This window comes from Aspergillus brunneoviolaceus, assembly GCF_003184695.1.
Source record: "Aspergillus brunneoviolaceus CBS 621.78 unplaced genomic scaffold BO95scaffold_121, whole genome shotgun sequence".
Taxonomy (NCBI): domain Eukaryota; kingdom Fungi; phylum Ascomycota; class Eurotiomycetes; order Eurotiales; family Aspergillaceae; genus Aspergillus; species Aspergillus brunneoviolaceus.
The window spans coordinates 17,367-32,628 of NW_020290851.1; the positions used below are offsets into that span (position 1 = coordinate 17,367).

General features: G+C 53.9%; 6 protein-coding genes and 1 non-coding gene across 7 annotated transcripts; 3 read left to right on the forward strand and 4 right to left on the reverse strand.

Annotated features, from left to right (window-relative positions):
* Window positions 1-143: 143 nt before the first annotated feature.
* BO95DRAFT_489559 (sulfatase family protein) lies at window positions 144-1,712 on the reverse strand (the record flags this gene model as incomplete). Its single annotated transcript, XM_025590575.1, has 1 exon — window positions 144-1,712. One exon carries the CDS (start codon window positions 1,710-1,712, stop codon window positions 144-146), a length of 1,569 nt encoding a protein of 522 aa, XP_025436340.1.
* A 1,055-nt stretch (window positions 1,713-2,767) lies between these two features.
* On the reverse strand, window positions 2,768-3,545 carry BO95DRAFT_448429 (uncharacterized protein). Its single transcript, XM_025587842.1, has 2 exons — window positions 2,948-3,545; window positions 2,768-2,840 (listed from the first exon to the last, which is right to left on the reverse strand). The coding sequence occupies exons 1-2, from the start codon at window positions 3,487-3,489 to the stop codon at window positions 2,798-2,800; spliced, it is 585 nt and encodes a 194-aa protein (XP_025436341.1). The 5' UTR covers window positions 3,490-3,545; the 3' UTR covers window positions 2,768-2,797.
* Window positions 3,546-3,922: 377 nt separating this feature from the next.
* On the reverse strand, window positions 3,923-5,755 carry BO95DRAFT_437247 (FAD-binding oxidoreductase; the record flags this gene model as incomplete). Its single annotated transcript, XM_025585269.1, has 6 exons — window positions 3,923-4,227; window positions 4,290-4,486; window positions 4,538-4,868; window positions 4,922-5,012; window positions 5,076-5,511; window positions 5,538-5,755. The coding sequence occupies 6 exons, from the start codon at window positions 5,753-5,755 to the stop codon at window positions 3,923-3,925; spliced, it is 1,578 nt and encodes a 525-aa protein (XP_025436342.1).
* A 469-nt stretch (window positions 5,756-6,224) lies between these two features.
* On the forward strand, window positions 6,225-7,509 carry BO95DRAFT_377114 (uncharacterized protein; the record flags this gene model as incomplete). The annotated part of the gene is made up of 5 exons (XM_025583237.1): window positions 6,225-6,341; window positions 6,409-6,474; window positions 6,535-6,639; window positions 6,689-7,067; window positions 7,124-7,509. The coding sequence occupies 5 exons, from the start codon at window positions 6,225-6,227 to the stop codon at window positions 7,507-7,509; spliced, it is 1,053 nt and encodes a 350-aa protein (XP_025436343.1).
* Window positions 7,510-9,582: 2,073 nt separating this feature from the next.
* Window positions 9,583-11,166, forward strand: BO95DRAFT_448433 (uncharacterized protein). Its single transcript, XM_025587843.1, has 3 exons — window positions 9,583-9,601; window positions 9,656-10,292; window positions 10,368-11,166. The coding sequence occupies exons 2-3, from the start codon at window positions 10,082-10,084 to the stop codon at window positions 10,847-10,849; spliced, it is 693 nt and encodes a 230-aa protein (XP_025436344.1). The 5' UTR covers window positions 9,583-9,601; window positions 9,656-10,081; the 3' UTR covers window positions 10,850-11,166.
* A 478-nt stretch (window positions 11,167-11,644) lies between these two features.
* Window positions 11,645-12,735, forward strand: BO95DRAFT_377136 (uncharacterized protein; the record flags this gene model as incomplete). Its single annotated transcript, XM_025583238.1, has 2 exons — window positions 11,645-12,118; window positions 12,259-12,735. Coding segments are annotated over 2 exons (951 nt in total), but the record flags the coding sequence as incomplete, so codon positions are not given.
* Window positions 12,736-15,129: 2,394 nt separating this feature from the next.
* On the reverse strand, window positions 15,130-15,241 carry BO95DRAFT_t316. The gene has a single exon. It is a non-coding gene; the product is annotated as a tRNA-Leu (tRNA).
* Window positions 15,242-15,262: the final 21 nt, after the last annotated feature.

Here is a 15,262-nt window from a genome sequence, read left to right on the forward strand (position 1 = left end):
TTTTTTTGTGATTTGCCGGCATAGTGCATCGTATTTATGCTGGCTCAGCAATGACACAAACATCAATTCTTTTTGTTCTCCGTAGTCGTTTCTGACCGAATAACAACACTAGCCAGGGCGAGGCCCGTCTACAGCCATGTAGATCACCTGCTTCTCAGTTTATGCTCGGGCTCGTCGCCAATCTCCTCCATCTTCGCCTCCAACAGCCGTGTCATCCTCCCCACCACCTCCCGATACTCCGGTTCATGATAGATATTAAACAGCTCCAAGGGATCCTCCAGACAATCAAACAGCTCCCACTCCTTATACTCCTCCCCACCGGGCCTGGCCCCCTCCACATCCAACGGCTCATTGTACCAGTAAATCAGCTTATACCGCTGATCGCGGACCCCATAATGGGCATACGCCTCATGGATGGCATCATTATGCATCCAATACCGATGGTACGCGACCTGCTGCCACCCGGCCGGCGGATTGCCCCGCAGCACCGCCCGAAAGCTCCTGCCCTGCATATAACTCGGCTGCGCCACGCGCGCGAAGTCCAGAAACGTCGGCGCGAAGTCGACGTTACAGACGATGTCCTCGCCGACCGAGCCCGGCGCGATCTCGCGCGGGTACCGCACCAAGAACGGCATCTGGAAGCTCTCCTCGTACATGAACCGCTTGTCGAACCAGCCGTGCTCCCCGAGGAAGAACCCCTGGTCCGAGGTGTACACCACGACCGTGTTCTCGGCCAGCCCGGGCTCGGCGTCCAGCGCATCAAGCAGCCGGCCCACGTTCTCGTCGACGCTGTGGATCGTGCGCAGGTACCGCTGCATGTACCGCTGGTACTTGAAGTCGGCTAGCTCGGCGGCCGTTTGGAACGTAAAGACCGTGCCGTCGTCGACGTCCACCAGCTTGAGGTTGCGGATCGCCTCCTCCGTCTCCGGGGCGGGCACCTTGCGCCGCCCGTCGAACATGCGCGCCCCGACCTGCCGCGCGCCGCCGTCGGGCTGCGCCAGCCCCAGATCGAAGTAGGTCATGTCCTCGGCGACGCGCATCTGGGCGGTCTGGGCGGCGCGGGCGCGGTGTTTGTACTCGTCCGAGTAGGTTGCGGGCACGCGGATGCGGTCGCGGTACAGGTGCTTGTGGCGCGGGTCGCACTCCCAGCTGCGGTGCGGGGCTTTGTGGTGGCACATGAGGAAGAACGGGCGCGCGCGGTCGCGGTTCCGGATGAAGGCGATGCTCTTGTCCGTGATCAGGTCCGTCGCGTACCCTTCCTCCGGGACGCCCGCGGCGGGCGTGTCGGGCCCGATGAACGTGGGGTCGAAGTACTCGCCCTGGCCCCGCAGGATGGACCAGTAGTCGAACCCCGTGGGCTCATGGGGGTTCCCCTCGCCCAGGTGCCATTTCCCCACCATCGCTGTCTGGTATCCGCCGCTGCTGCGCAGGTGCTTGGCCACGTTGGGCAGGTGTTTGTTGATCTTCGAGGCCAGTGTCAGCACCCCGTTGACGTGGTTGTACGTGCCCGTCAGGATCGCCGCGCGCGACGGCGTGCAGATGCTGTTGGTCACGTAGCAGTGGTTGAGGCGCATGCCTTCGTGCGCGAGCCGGTCCAGGTGCGGCGTGTGGTTGATGTTGGCCCCGTAGCAGGAGATGGCCTTCGAGGCGTGGTCGTCGGCCATGATGAAGACGATGTTCGGGGGTGGTGGGGGCTTTTGTCGGATCGTCATTTTGATGGCCGAGGTGTCAACTGCTACAGATGAGAAGGTCAGGTGGGAGTGACGGGACGAAGTATTATTGAATTGTAATGACTGCCAGGATGAGCTGGATTATTTGAGTGGTCAGTTCTCGGGACTACTCCGATGTCGGGTCGTGCCAGCCCGTGCTTTGCGCAGCGAAAACGTCTTATCTGCGCTTGAGACGTGTGCCCTTGAGTAACAGCATGCATGGCATGGTACTCTGATTGGGAATAGGCGGGATGAGCAGTGGGCTGAACCAACGATGTACGAGCAAGGGATCTGGGGTAATCCGGCTCCACTATGGCGTTATGGCGGCGGGTCTCTCATCCGACACGGGAACCATATCGGCCAACACCGTCTTGAATTGTTTCAGACAGTCCACTGAGCAGAAAATCAACTTTCGGATAATTGGGGCATAAAAGACATAGTTAGTGAAGAGAACCTGCCAGGCCATTGACTAGATATGGCAGCATTTGTGACAAATTCACCTATGAAAAGGACATAAACAAATCACTCAGAATTACAGGGTTCTCTGAAGCCACCTTGAATTGCAGAAATGTAATCAATTAACCACACAATAACCTGGAGTAGCACTGTCTTTCACACGAATTGAAAGATTCCCACCTAGAAATATACGCCAACGGCTATTTTTTGCATCGAAGTAGACAGGTGACCATATCAGAAGAGAAGGAGCTTAGATAGCTGAAACATAGCGCACAGGAGACTATAATCTGATAGTAAGAAGCTTAAATGGTCTAGCTCCTTGCAATGTCTTAACACTCTGAAAATTCAGATATTGCCTAATAAATAAACCATATCCATGGTAACTAGAACCAGCAACAATAAATCGCTGTACTGTACATTAGGTTACAATCGACCAAACCATCCTACAAACAAAATCATCTACACTACCTCCGCAGCCGGAAAAAAGCCCACCACAGCTCTACTGTGTACTGTACTCTGCAGCTGCACCATCCTGACACAGGGACTCCCAAACACGTATCTAAATCAGAAATCCCCTCCCAAAAGCCCTACTCACCTCCCTCCAACCTCCCCCTCCAGTACCGAATCCACCCCTAAATCTCCTCCGGCGGCTTCGTAACATGCGTCAACTTATCCCTACTCCGAAAATCAGCCAAGCACACCCAACCATCCTCAGACCCTTAACCACCCCCTCTCCAAATCCCCACAGCCACGATCCGGAAAGAAAGGGAAAAAAAACAAACCCATTCAACTTCTTCACCCACGCCCCAAACCCCGCATGGTCATAATCCTTCTCATTCCACATATCCTTATGATACACCACCTTCTCGCCATCACCACCGCCGGCGGACGGCTCCAGCCGCAGACTCACCAGACTGTCAACCACCTTGGACGCATGCAGACCGGCCACCGTGTACCGCTGGCGCTGCTTCCAGACCAGCTCGTCGTCGGACGAGGCCACCACCTCGGTGGCCAGCGTCTCCGACCGCGCGAACAGCCGCGGGATCCCGTACCACTGGCCCGCGATCTTGTGGCGCGTGTCGCAGTAGCTGAGCGGGTCGTCGTACACGGCTTGCTCGGCGTAGACCTGCATGTCGGCGGCGGCGGCGCTGCCGCCGTACAGATTCAGGATGTGGCGCTGGATGGCCTGGCGGGGTGGGGTCAGGGGCAGGGAGGCGGCCGGGTCCGGGGCGTAGGAGGGTTGGTGCGTGCTTGGGTCGAGGGGCGGGGTTGGGTGGGGTTCGACGGCGCGTTGCGCGGGGTGTGGGGTGGTTGTTGAGGGCATTTCGGCCGTATCGTTATTTGCCTGTGGAAATTGGGGCCGGGGGGATTGACTGAGATGGAAGGTAGGTATAGGGTTAGATGTGGGAGGAATGAGGGTTTGGTGGAGTTGCTGGCTGGCTTATGTATGGTATTTATGCTTTTGGCGGGAAGGGGGTGATGTCATGGTTGGATCAAGGGGTTGATTTAGTTCATGAAGTCATTCAAGGGCGGGAAGTCAGGCCGCCACATTTTGTGGCTCGCGTTCTTGCATGAGAGGGGTGTATTACAATATGACAGTTTTTGGTGCCGAGTTGCAGTTTGCATGTCGTGTGGTCTATATCTACGATGGACAGGATGGTGACTGCTGATGCGCGATAGGGCTCTGAGTTAGGGCAAGAATCCTCCGAGACAGGCCGCCGAGGGGGAGTTCAATACTGTACAGTACAATACCATCTTCACTCTTCTGCCTTAGTTTGTCCATTCCAACCTCCTTTGCTCAACAGCCATCCCCCATTCTGCAGCATCTGGAACACCGCGTCGGGATCATACTTGCGCGCCACCTCACCAAGCCGCCGCACATTTTCCGCGCCGTAACCAGCCAGTGGATCCTGATCGCGCGCCGCATAGTTGGAGTACTTGTACGGGAGATACACCCCGTGTTCCTTGGCCGCTGCTTCTGCTGCGTCCACGATCGAGCGGATTGCCTGTCGGACTCGGTCTTCATCTTGTGCATGCTTCCAGTCGGCTCGCGCCAGGAACCCTATCACCATGTTAGCCACGTCCGAAGGCAAAGGAGCCATAGGCGGCGAGAACAGGACGTACATTGCTGGCCCACCGGCTCCAAGCCCAGCGGACTGTTAGCGGAGATTTGCATCGCCAGCGAGGACATTGGCTGGAAGACTGTGGTCAGAGTCAGCCCCTCGACGTCCTTCAGCGCTTCTACATGCTCTGCGTGGGCTTTCTCGATCGCGCGATAGACCTCCAGGCACGGTCGGCTGGACATGGTGCGGAATTCGTGGCTATCCCCGGGGATCAGTATGTGCTGCTACATGGAAATTAAAAGAGCGTACAGGGTTGGTTCGGCCTCATTGACCGATGCGACAGCCTGCACGAGATCGTACACAGACCGCACCCCGGCGGGGACAAAGGTGGCGACGGAGGGGATATTGTAAAAAGGCTCGAAGACTGCAGGCCGTTCGATCGGGGCGCAGTAGACGTAGACAACGAGAATGAACTGGTCGGTCGCGTTCCAGATCAGAGTCGCCTTGTTGTCAGTCTCGATGGCTTGGTGGTATTGCATGAGGGCGTCCAGCAGTGGCTCGCTGGCGGTGGGCGGGTAGATCTGAACCTCCGCCCAGATCTGGTTGGGGATGGTTACCATGTCCATCCGAGTGACGATCCCTGGAATTCAGTCAGACGAGTTGATTTGAACCTTGAAGGCTCGAGTCACAAACCATAGTTGGGACCACCTCCTTTCAGTGCCCAGAAGAGATCGCTGTTTTCTTGCGCGTTGGCATTGACGATCCGGGAGTCGGCGAGAACGACCTGCCACCGGTCGGGTTAGGGTTGGGGGATGAGACAACGAGAAACATCAGATCCAGACCATACCTCGTAGTTGCACACGTTCATCGCGCCCATGCCATACTGACTGTTCTGGAATGATATCCCTCCTCCCAGCAACAAACCCGACACACCCACATCCGGGACGCGGCCGCCGGCCACAACCACACCGTGCGCTTCTAGACCCCGGTAGACGTCCAGCCACCGCAAGCCCACGCCGATCTTGGCAATGCTCTTGTCATCCGACAGTTCGATCTGGTTGAAGTTACTCAGTGAAATGACCACGCCGCCCTCGTTGCTGGTGAACCCGGGGATCTGCAGCCGGCCCCCACCGCGGATGGAGAACTTCACATGGAAGAATCGGCACAGAGCCAAAGCAGTCGCAACCTGTGGCGCCGATGACGGAGAGACGATCACTTGGGGCTGAAGCCAGCAATTGGTGGACCTGCGCTGATCGTTGAGTGCCCGATCGGGGGTCTGGTGGCTGATTGTCTGATGCGGTGCACATACCAAGGCATTCGACGCTGGGACTCGTACCCACTGGCCCCTGGAGCCACGCTGTGGCCGGAGAAGCATAGATCAAACGCTTGGGACACATAGGACCTCCTTTGCTGGTCTTTCTCGGCGTCAGGAAGGGCAGTGTACGCCGAGAGAACAGCCTCAAGCCGGCTGTGGCGCTCGACATCTAGCTGAGCAGCAGAGAGGATGGCAGCTGCGGTCGGAGTCATGGTGGCGGCGGCGGGAGAAACTCCGAGATGGGTGTTGAATTCTGCATGCAAAACGTGGGAACAGGGAGACGGAAGGAGTTTTAATCAAATCCAGAGTGTCTCGCCTTTCATGCCGAGGCGCCGTTTCCCATAGCCCCCTTGGCAAGTGGGGATTGTCACGGCACGACGTCGACGCTATCCCAGCCGGACCGTCGACGGACCGCAACTGAAACCCAATGCCGGCTCAATATGGACGGGAAGTTAAATGAAATGGGCGTTAGGGTCTCACCATTGACCCAGTAGGTCCCAGTATGACCCAGGATGACCCACTGTTGCGATTCCGCAAGCGATCCTTCAGGGCCTTTTGCAGGCTTGCACAAACCCCCTGCCCGCCCGCTCCCCCACGGTTCCCGCTCGGTCTTCTTCGTCTGTTTCTTTCCAACCGTGTGTCGCTGTGACTGACTCTCTGGATTCACAATTGCTGGTGAGCATGGAGAGGCTTCTGCACCCACGCAGTGATGGCAGCGGCACGTCGCATATGACCATTGCTGTGCGGGTTGTTGTGCTGGCTCTGGCGATTCCCACCACTTTGGTCTGCGTCTTGCGGGTTTGCTCTCCCTCTGCCTCTCCCCAGTTGACCCATCGCAGGACCCAGCCGGCTAAAGTGGTGACAGTTGTACCTGCGCAAGTTCGTGACCAAGCAATTTGGTCTGGATGACTGGCTCGTGCTCATCGCGCTGGTAAGTGGTGCAGAACACCGCCCGTGGCAACCTCATCAACCGACTGACATTGTCGACAAGATCGGGGTAGATTTGTTCTCAGCGCTGGCATACACGATCACGTACTACGGGCTGGGAGAGCCGCTGCAAAATGTCTCCGCCGACCAGCTCGTGGTCTTTCTCACCGTCGGTTGCCTTCGAATGAATTTGCGATCGTTACTAAAAACCAAACCAGCTCGAATATGCCTCGCAGTGCGCCTACCTCGTCATCGCCGCCGCCGTGAAAGCCAGTCTTCTCCTCTTCATCATGCGCCTGTTCCCCACCCGATTCGTCCACCTCGTCGGTCGCTGTCTGCTGGGCGTCATCGCCGCCTTCACCCTCTCCGGCACCCTGGCGCTGGTGTTCCAATGCCGGCCCGTGCAGGCGGCGTACGATAAAACCCTCACCCACGCCACCTGCTATACCCCGGAGACCTCCTACGCGATCCTCATGATGCAGGGCGTCGTAATGTTTGTGTTAGACGTGATCATCTTGATCCTGCCCATGAGGCCCATCTGGCAGTTGCAGATGCCCATGAAGAAGCGGCTGTTGGTGATTGGGCTGTTGTGCATTGGTGCGCCTTGCCCCTTTGCGGATCTTATACCCTGAGGCTAATTGATGGACGTGTAGGATTCACCGCATGTGTCGCGGCACTCGTGCGTTTCTCCACTCTCAAGTTCGCCAACGACACCACCAATTTTACCTGTAAGTGTCACACCCTCCCTTCCTCTGAGAAGACAGCTAACGTTTCAGACTCGGCATCCATGTCCCTGATCTGGATGGAAATCGAGTTCAACCTTGGCCTCATGTCCGGATCCTTATCCTCTCTGCGCAAGCTGTGGGGGCTCCGATCCCTGATTTCGAAAAGCCAGGACAGCCGGCACGGTGACTCGAGGCAGTCTGCGGCCTTCGACCTGGTTCCGCGGAGCTGGGGCCACCGCGGGATCACGAAGAAGACGGAGATTCTGAGGGTGGTGGAGTCGAATGGGAGTCAGGAGCCGATTGCTGCGTCGTAGGTTGCGCGGACCACAGAGGCACACAGTAGAGTACGTTCGCAGTTGGGAATGAGGAGTCGTTGGTTGTTTGAAGTCCAGTTGGTGTATTCGGTCCTTGCGCAAGGATTTGGACCTAGTTAATGATACCCGATGAACTGATCTATTCTTTTGTGTGCGGCGATCCCCCTTGAATGACCTCACGAGCAAGGGGTGGTTGATAACTGCACCTATGCTTAAATATCCTGGCTATGCAGGCTTCATCAACGACAGTACAATGAAGACGCGTCAATCAATACTTAGTAACATACCTTGGTGAGCCTGAGTGAGGCTTCACCTTTCTCATCGCAGCCCATGATTGGCATGCGCGGAACCGAAGCTCGGAGAACGGTCGGTCCTTGGCACCAAGGACATGTTCTGGTAATTTTCAGTCTGATTAAGGCAGTGAGTTTGCCAACACTAAGGGAGAAGAATCGAGCATGCAACCAGGGCGCGGCTCAAGCCGCCAGCTGGGAGTAGTCAGTACTATTATTGTAGGTAGCCATCGAAACGGTACACTACGGGCCGAACCCGCGCCCTACGGCAGCCCCCCTCCGGCCCCGGGCCGGTCGGCAACTGGAGGCTGCCCCTCTTTTGTTCTGCCTGGTCATTTTCTGAAGGTCCTCGCAGCAGAGTTTCCTTCCTTTCTCGATTCTAGACTGTGTGAGTCACGAAGGTGAGCTGCCCGAGCACAGGTTCCACTCCTGGGATCTTCGACAACTGGTGAGCCTCCGGGTCGCGGATTGTACCCAGCAGGCAATTCATACTTTGGCTATTGAAATGATCGCGTGCAGACTCGATGAAGGTCTACTCCGGAGGCCTGCATCAAGAGAGGGGCCAGCATTCATACATCTCAGCACCGAGTGAATGCTGCAGCTCCTCGAGGACTTTGTGATATCAATCGAGCAGAGGATGTCCGTTACGCTGGTGGTTCTTGCGCATTGCACGGTCCTGCTCAAGTGCATTAGCGCCGTGTGGTATCTGGACGGCTGGAGCAAGCATATCATACTGGGGATTGTGGGGGCCTTGGAACTCGAGTTTCACCCGTGGACTGAGTGGTCTTTGCTCTGCTTGGGTAGTCGGAAGACGTGAGAATCGTACAGCTGACGGGGTCGGTAGAGAGGGTCTAGCCTGCGGATAGAAGGATTGGTCTAATCAGGCGAAGTGCGATAAGGGAAATAAGCCTCAGGCCGGAATTGAAGTTGATTATCCTCGATATACATTCAGGGAAGATCAGATTCAGCGGCTGCAAGGCGGTCTACATGGTCCAATAGCGAACGTTGCTGGGGAGGCGAGCGAGGGTCTGGAACAACCGATCAAGTTATGGCAGGGCCTAATTGGACCTCCTCTAGGAGACTTCAATCGCAGTGAATTTAGAATCCCAAAGGATTCTTCTTCTATGACTTGGAAGATCAAAGGTTCTCACCAATCTCGGAATCATAAGCGGTGCGTTGAGGAACCATAACTCGTTTCCCATGGAGAAGGGACACAGGGGGTGGACATCCATGCTACTGCACGGAAACATAGCAGGGCCTGAGACCAAGAATGGACCCCGATATGTTGTGCTTGGATCATCTGAAATGATAATGAGCAAGGAGGTGGGAACAAAGACGCCATAGCTGAAGGCTGTAGCAAAAATGGCATCCAGATTGTGTCGCTAGGAGCTCAAGCGGGGTAATCGATGACTATGAGTTCCAGATGCCTTGTTCAAGAGGTCAAAGCGCAGACTACCTGGTAGGTACCTATGTTTAGCTGCTCAGCTGCAAGCACTACTAGGAACACGTCACAGATGGCGGCCAATGGCATATTGGGATAAATAAAGCTAACAAATAGACGCCGTGATACGATCGCCCCAAATATAGGTCGCTTAGGTAGCTGAGCCGCGATCCTTGCGGGGAACCACAAACAAGCAAAGCATTCAGTACTCAACCGATATCTCAATCCAGCATAATAGAACATACGGGGCTATTTGAACAATAAGTTTGGATTTCACACGTCAGGTGCTCGCTTTATTATTTCCTTCGGGAGGCAATCTTTCTATCGAGTACTCCGGGCGGAGTACTGGGTCTCCTATTCGGTAAGTTAGATTCATGCGACCGCTCAAATCCTCACACGCACTAACCCTCACTAGGTATGGGATGGTAGGTACTTTTGAAAGAGGCCAACCCACCCACAGCAATGACTTGTCCAGATCGACCAATGAAAAGATTCTTTTGGGCTATCAATCACCTGCAATAGCCCCAATACAGGTAAAGAGGGACCGATCATGGATCACGAGTGGATGACCGGAGGAAAAAGCAATGCTTCCCCCTCTCGCAAGCTTCCAAGGTTGTTTGCTTATATTGCCTCTTTTGCCGCGTGTCGGGCCGCAACACAGAACTCAACCACGGAGTAGTTCGCAGATAAGCACTATAGATGCAGTTCAGTAGGTAGTTGCGTAGCTCCGTCGCCTCGCTCTAAGACCGGACTCGAGTTGGGGGTGGATGAAACCCCGACTAAACGCTATCTCCTTGACTCGCGCGATCTTCGATCAAGGTCTCTCTGCCTCCATAATACAATGATTCACTCCACCTACGCACCTGCGGTGGAAGGCTCAGTACGACTTGGATTTCCCGTTTTCCAAGCAGACGCAAACCCAATACGCTTGACGCCACCACGACAGTCCTCAGATTTCGTTATGAGTGTCTTTGAAAAGGCCCCGGAAGAGGCCCCGGAAGAGGCCCCGGAAGAGGCCCCGGAAAAGGCCGAAGATGAGTACTGGAAGACGGGTAAGGATCAATAGTTCTCGATGTGGTCCGATGCACTTTAAGGGATAGTTACTGATAGGTACTGAGTGAACCCAGCGCCAGAACCCGCGACGCACTTTTCGTTCGGTGATCAGGGCTTGACGGCAACTGTGGGGGCTTACGGCTCCCTGCTTCGGATCTGCTGTCCCGTTCTGAGCTCGGGCGAGCAGAGCCCCGACCAGGTCAACCTAGACGAAAGGAACTCAGACGATAGCGAGCCAGAAGATGGTGATGAGTTAGACAAGCAGAACGCTGGTGGTCGTAGCTTGGATGAGGTCTTCCGATCGAAGATCCTGTGTCTCGAATACAGCGGCGAAGAAGCATGTTTTGTCTCAAGGCGAGCAAGCCGTCTTGCAAAGGACGCCGATGACGCCAACTGCGGATTCGGGCTGCGGTTGGACGGAAGCATTCAACCGGAGCTATCAACGCTGGACTTCGTCGACAATCGCTGGCGATCATCAAGTACAAGACAAAGCAAGGCTTCTCCATCACAGTACGGGCTTGGTGTCGGGATGGCATGGTTTTGCAGCAGATGTTGATTGATCGAGGCACCGACGGCCCGGATGCAGTAAAACTGAGTCTGGATATGAATTTTGTCATGCAAGATCTGGATTACATGCGGTTGGCACATAATATGAACATGTCATGTGTGAGGATCAATCAAGCGATTCTCAGGCCGAGAACTGCGTCATATTGAAAGCCCAGCGTCAAGGGAGTTCCAAACAGAGCCAGATTGGCGTGCTCGTGGGACTAATCAAGGACAATCAGAGTCATCCTATTGGAACCCCTGACAGACCAGAGCCGACAACAGAGCATGCTGATTCTGTATCTCAGTGCTCGGAAGGCAGCCCACAGCCCATTGCTTTGGAGCATGAATTCGTCGATCAGAAAGATAGTGTCACGTACACGGCAGCATTTAAATTGCAAGTAGCCTCATCTGGCGAATGGAGCTCACTGGCAATCTCAAAACTGCCTAAGGCGCCGTCACCTAGCTCGGATGGTCAACTAGGCGTAATTGATCCTTATAAGGATAGAGTCAATTGGCATTGCTGTCGCCATTTGGAGCACATTCTATCGGTGTGCAGCATCCCTCTTGATGGGACACCATTGAAGATCAACCATACAAGAACTACCGACGCCACGAAACGGGAGCTTGACCCCTCCGCCCCAGCTCCCCGAAATCGAGGTGTAGCGCTCACTTGTGGCAATTTCGGAGATCATAGAGTTAGCATATCAGGAAGTTAGTAAGTTCCCTCAAAACGTGCAGGACAAGCAGAGCTTGGTCGAACACGATGTCTGACTATATAAGCTTTGCATTCATGTTCATGTTAGAGATGTACAGACGTCTTCAAAAGCGTCTAGAGACCGCCGGTTTGTGCGAAAGAATCAAAGAGACATGCAAGGGTTACCTTGAGTGGGTCTTCAATCTGAAGCCTGAAGCAGCCTCTTCTGCTAATGTTAGGATCGATGGCGAAATTATCAAGGTGGGTTATAGCAGCACCAGGGTCCCGAATAACAATCCTACCCTCATGCCGTACCACATCATCAAAGCAACTGAGTATTTGAGGGTGTTTCATGACTTAGAAGACCTTGAATTTGTTTGCAAAGGATTGGGAAACTTGTGCCAGGAGTGGTTCCTACAGTTGAATCAGACAAAGAACAGACGGACGCCCACCTGGCAGCACTTCCAGGGCTCTGATGTTCCATACTATCGGCTAGGGGATCATGTGTGGGTATGGAAGGCTCTCAAAGGCATCGAGGAAGTATTGAATAGGCTAGAATCTCACCGTCAGCCATGTATAGAGAGAGTGCAGTCCTCGATGGTTTTTCGAAGCTGCGGGAGCGAATGTTCACCTTGATGGCCGAGAAGCGCGGGAGACGTCAATCAACCCCCGCAGAAGAGCGCGAGCGAAACATCCATTTCAGCTCAGATGATATAAGAAAGGAGAACATCAAGCGGTTCACCGTCCGAAACGAGGTCTTCAACAAACGCATGCTGAGTGTTACGCGCAGTGCCAACGAAACGCGGTTTCTGCTCCATTCGCGGGATACCGTACTGTACTACGGAGCCTTGTGGGATTCCTTCGAGGACCAAGAAGACCTGCTTCATGAGATGCTGGAAATTCAGACGAGACACGACGATAGCCTATGTGACGAGGTGGAGTGGACCAATCCCCTTCGGTATGGACTGGCTCTACTGTGGTCTCTTCAGGGGTATCGGCTGGCATGGGGAAAATCATCTGGCCAAATGGTGAATCGAGCGAAAAAATTTCTGCTGGCTTCGTCCTACCCAACTGGGCTATTTCCTGGTTATCTCGACGCCTTTAAAAAAGCATATATCTTCGAAACCGAGAATGATTATGACATTTACTTCCATACCGGATTCGAGATCGCATACATCCTCTTGAAATCTTTAGATCTCAATGAGAATAAGGTCTTGCCTGGGGAGAAAACGAAAGACCATGAGACTCTTGACTCTTTAACCGTTACCGCACAACAGTACGTCTATCGTGATTCAAGACCCTCAGGCGACCAAAGCTCTCATCTTCGAGCAGGCACACAGCTGGTGTCGGTCCCGATTACCCTCCGAAGATGGAACCCTTACGGGACATCTCTCGATGTGAATAAAATCGTGGATGTGGCAGACAAATGGCTTTTTAGGGACCCTGATTTCCTTGACTTTACTCCTCCCGATAGCAGGAAAGACAGGGAAGTTATTATAGGGGAAGCTTCGGAGGCCCTTGGCCTTGAGGGAGGCGATGAGTCAGCGATATGCGCAGACATAGGAAAAGTGGAATCAATTCATGCAGGTCTTTACGTTTGGGAAATGATATTACTAAAACTACCAAACAAAGAGGATCCATTGTTGATAGGAGCACAGGAACACAGCAAGAAACCATTGGGGTTCGTCCTTGATGTTCGCAAAGGCCGTAAAGAAAAGCTGGTCGACGCAAAAGTCTTGCGGCTTGGAATATGGGAAGATAACGTCTTTCTCATGAAAATCCATCTAGTGAAAAAACGACGATACAATGAAAGTAAGAAGCGAATGGTGTACATCACATCTCCCACGGGCGAGATGTCTGCCACCTGTTACCTCGCAACCCCTGAGCGTGACAGACCTAGCTTCGCGTCTTTTATCCAGAGACATCGCGAGATCACAACAAGCTTCTTTCATGATGATGTTGTGGTAGAGACCAACTCCTGGGTAACTGAATTTCATTGTCGCTTCTTCAGAGCAATTTCCAGGGGCACGAAGGTTTGGGACAGATTGCACGCACACAGACAGTCCAAAGGGGGCGGTGCTACCCCAGCCCACAGATACAGCCGGCAGTTAGCCTCGAAGCTGTGTCCACCCCTCGGAAACGGGTGTTTTCTGGTAGATGATGTCTTTAGTTTGATCATGGTGGGTGACTGGTATGACCGATACTGGACGTGTCATGTCCTGGCGACCTCAACGGCCAGTACCGGTCTAAGCAAGGAAGATTGGGGCCAAAAAAATCACAGCTTTACTCAAAGAAAGGTGCTTGAGCTGTCTTTACTAAACAAACTGTTGGTCGATTTCCACGAGAGCACCAAGGAGATTCTGCGCAGGGTTGAGCAAGACTCTCGACCCAGTGCATCGGAAATGAGGGAAGATCTATACTCGACCATGAGCTTCAAGAACAAAAAGCAAGAGCTATTGGATGAAACATTCCAGGTTCTACGCAGGGTGAAAGACAGTATCACCGGGGTCCGGACGTTGATAGACGACTGGAGACAGCGGGAGAGCTCCCAGGGGCGAGAAAGGCCCCGCTGGACCCGTTGCGATGAGCAGCAGCATGGCATGCTTATTCGAAAACAGACTAATGAGTTGGCCAAGCATGACCGCGAGGTCGACGCCTTGCTCTCCCATGTTGACTTCCTGATTGCCCTGGTGAACAATGAAATATCCCTCAACCAGGCGAGGGATGTTACTCGCTTCACCTACGCCACCGTCTTCTTTCTCCCGGTGGGGCTTGCAGTCAGTATCTTCAGCATGAGCGGGCCGCCGGACCATACAGCCATTCTCGGCATGATAATCACTGCAATCGTCGCCTTGGTGGTCACGGTGGCTTTCTTATGGCTTGTCATCCGAGTTCCAACACAAGTATACCCACAGAGTCAAGGCATTGGCTCGCCGGTGAAGGTTTTCCTGGCTAGAAAAGCGGGCGAGTTGGCCCACCTGCTTGGGGTGCAAGACACGAGCAAGCCAACCAATGCCAGTCAGGATCCAGTCGACGAAGCGGACACAGATGAGAAAGAGGCGGCTCAATCTAGCCACCGGAGCATGTTTCGTGGTATATATGATAAGATAGCTGGTTTCTCGGGTTTGAGACATCAACACGCTGTACAGGAGCGCGAGGGTGACGGCCAAGCTTAGCGAAAGGTTACCCATCGGTGTTGAAGAATGAAAGATCCCTTGCAATCGGATTTAGAGAATTCCTTCATAAAGCAATATTCCTGTCTGCGGCCTGCGGCCTTGATGTTCAGGCTGCGCACTTCACACCACACCATGCCGATATTTGTGTCCACATATAGCCTGATGTGGTCTGAAATGATCACTCATTAACGTCCTCCGGAAATTTGAATAGACTGCTGTAAAAAGAATCTTCATAGGGATGGAGTTCGTTCAGCTCTCCCGCCAGTTACTGGAATTCAACAAGAATAGGTCCATTGGGAGCACCGAGGTAACAGCCAGGAAAGAGAGATTTGGTGGGGACGCTCTGCATAGAAACAAAAAAGATCTAATAAATAGTAGTAGGGTAGTACCCGAGACAGCCGACAAAACAAGAAAAAGATATGACAAGAGTGGGATTCGAACCCACGCCATCAAACGATGATCAGGAAGCTATGGAAGCTGAATGCTAAGGTAACCTTAACCTGACGCCTTAGACCAACTCGGCCATCTTGCCCGTTGTTGTAGAGAGCTCTGA

Bases quoted from the DNA above. Each gene is read 5' to 3' on its own strand.
- BO95DRAFT_448429 (XM_025587842.1), bottom strand. From the start codon at position 3,489: ATGCCCTCAACAACCACCCCACACCCCGCGCAACGCGCCGTCGAACCC. The intron at 2,841-2,947 runs GTTTGTTTTTTT...TTTTCGGAGTAG, and splicing joins TGGGTGAAGAAGTTGAATGG to GGATAAGTTGACGCATGTTA.
- BO95DRAFT_448433 (XM_025587843.1), top strand. From the start codon at position 10,082: ATGATTCACTCCACCTACGCACCTGCGGTGGAAGGCTCAGTACGACTT. The intron at 10,293-10,367 runs GTAAGGATCAAT...GAGTGAACCCAG, and splicing joins AGATGAGTACTGGAAGACGG to CGCCAGAACCCGCGACGCAC.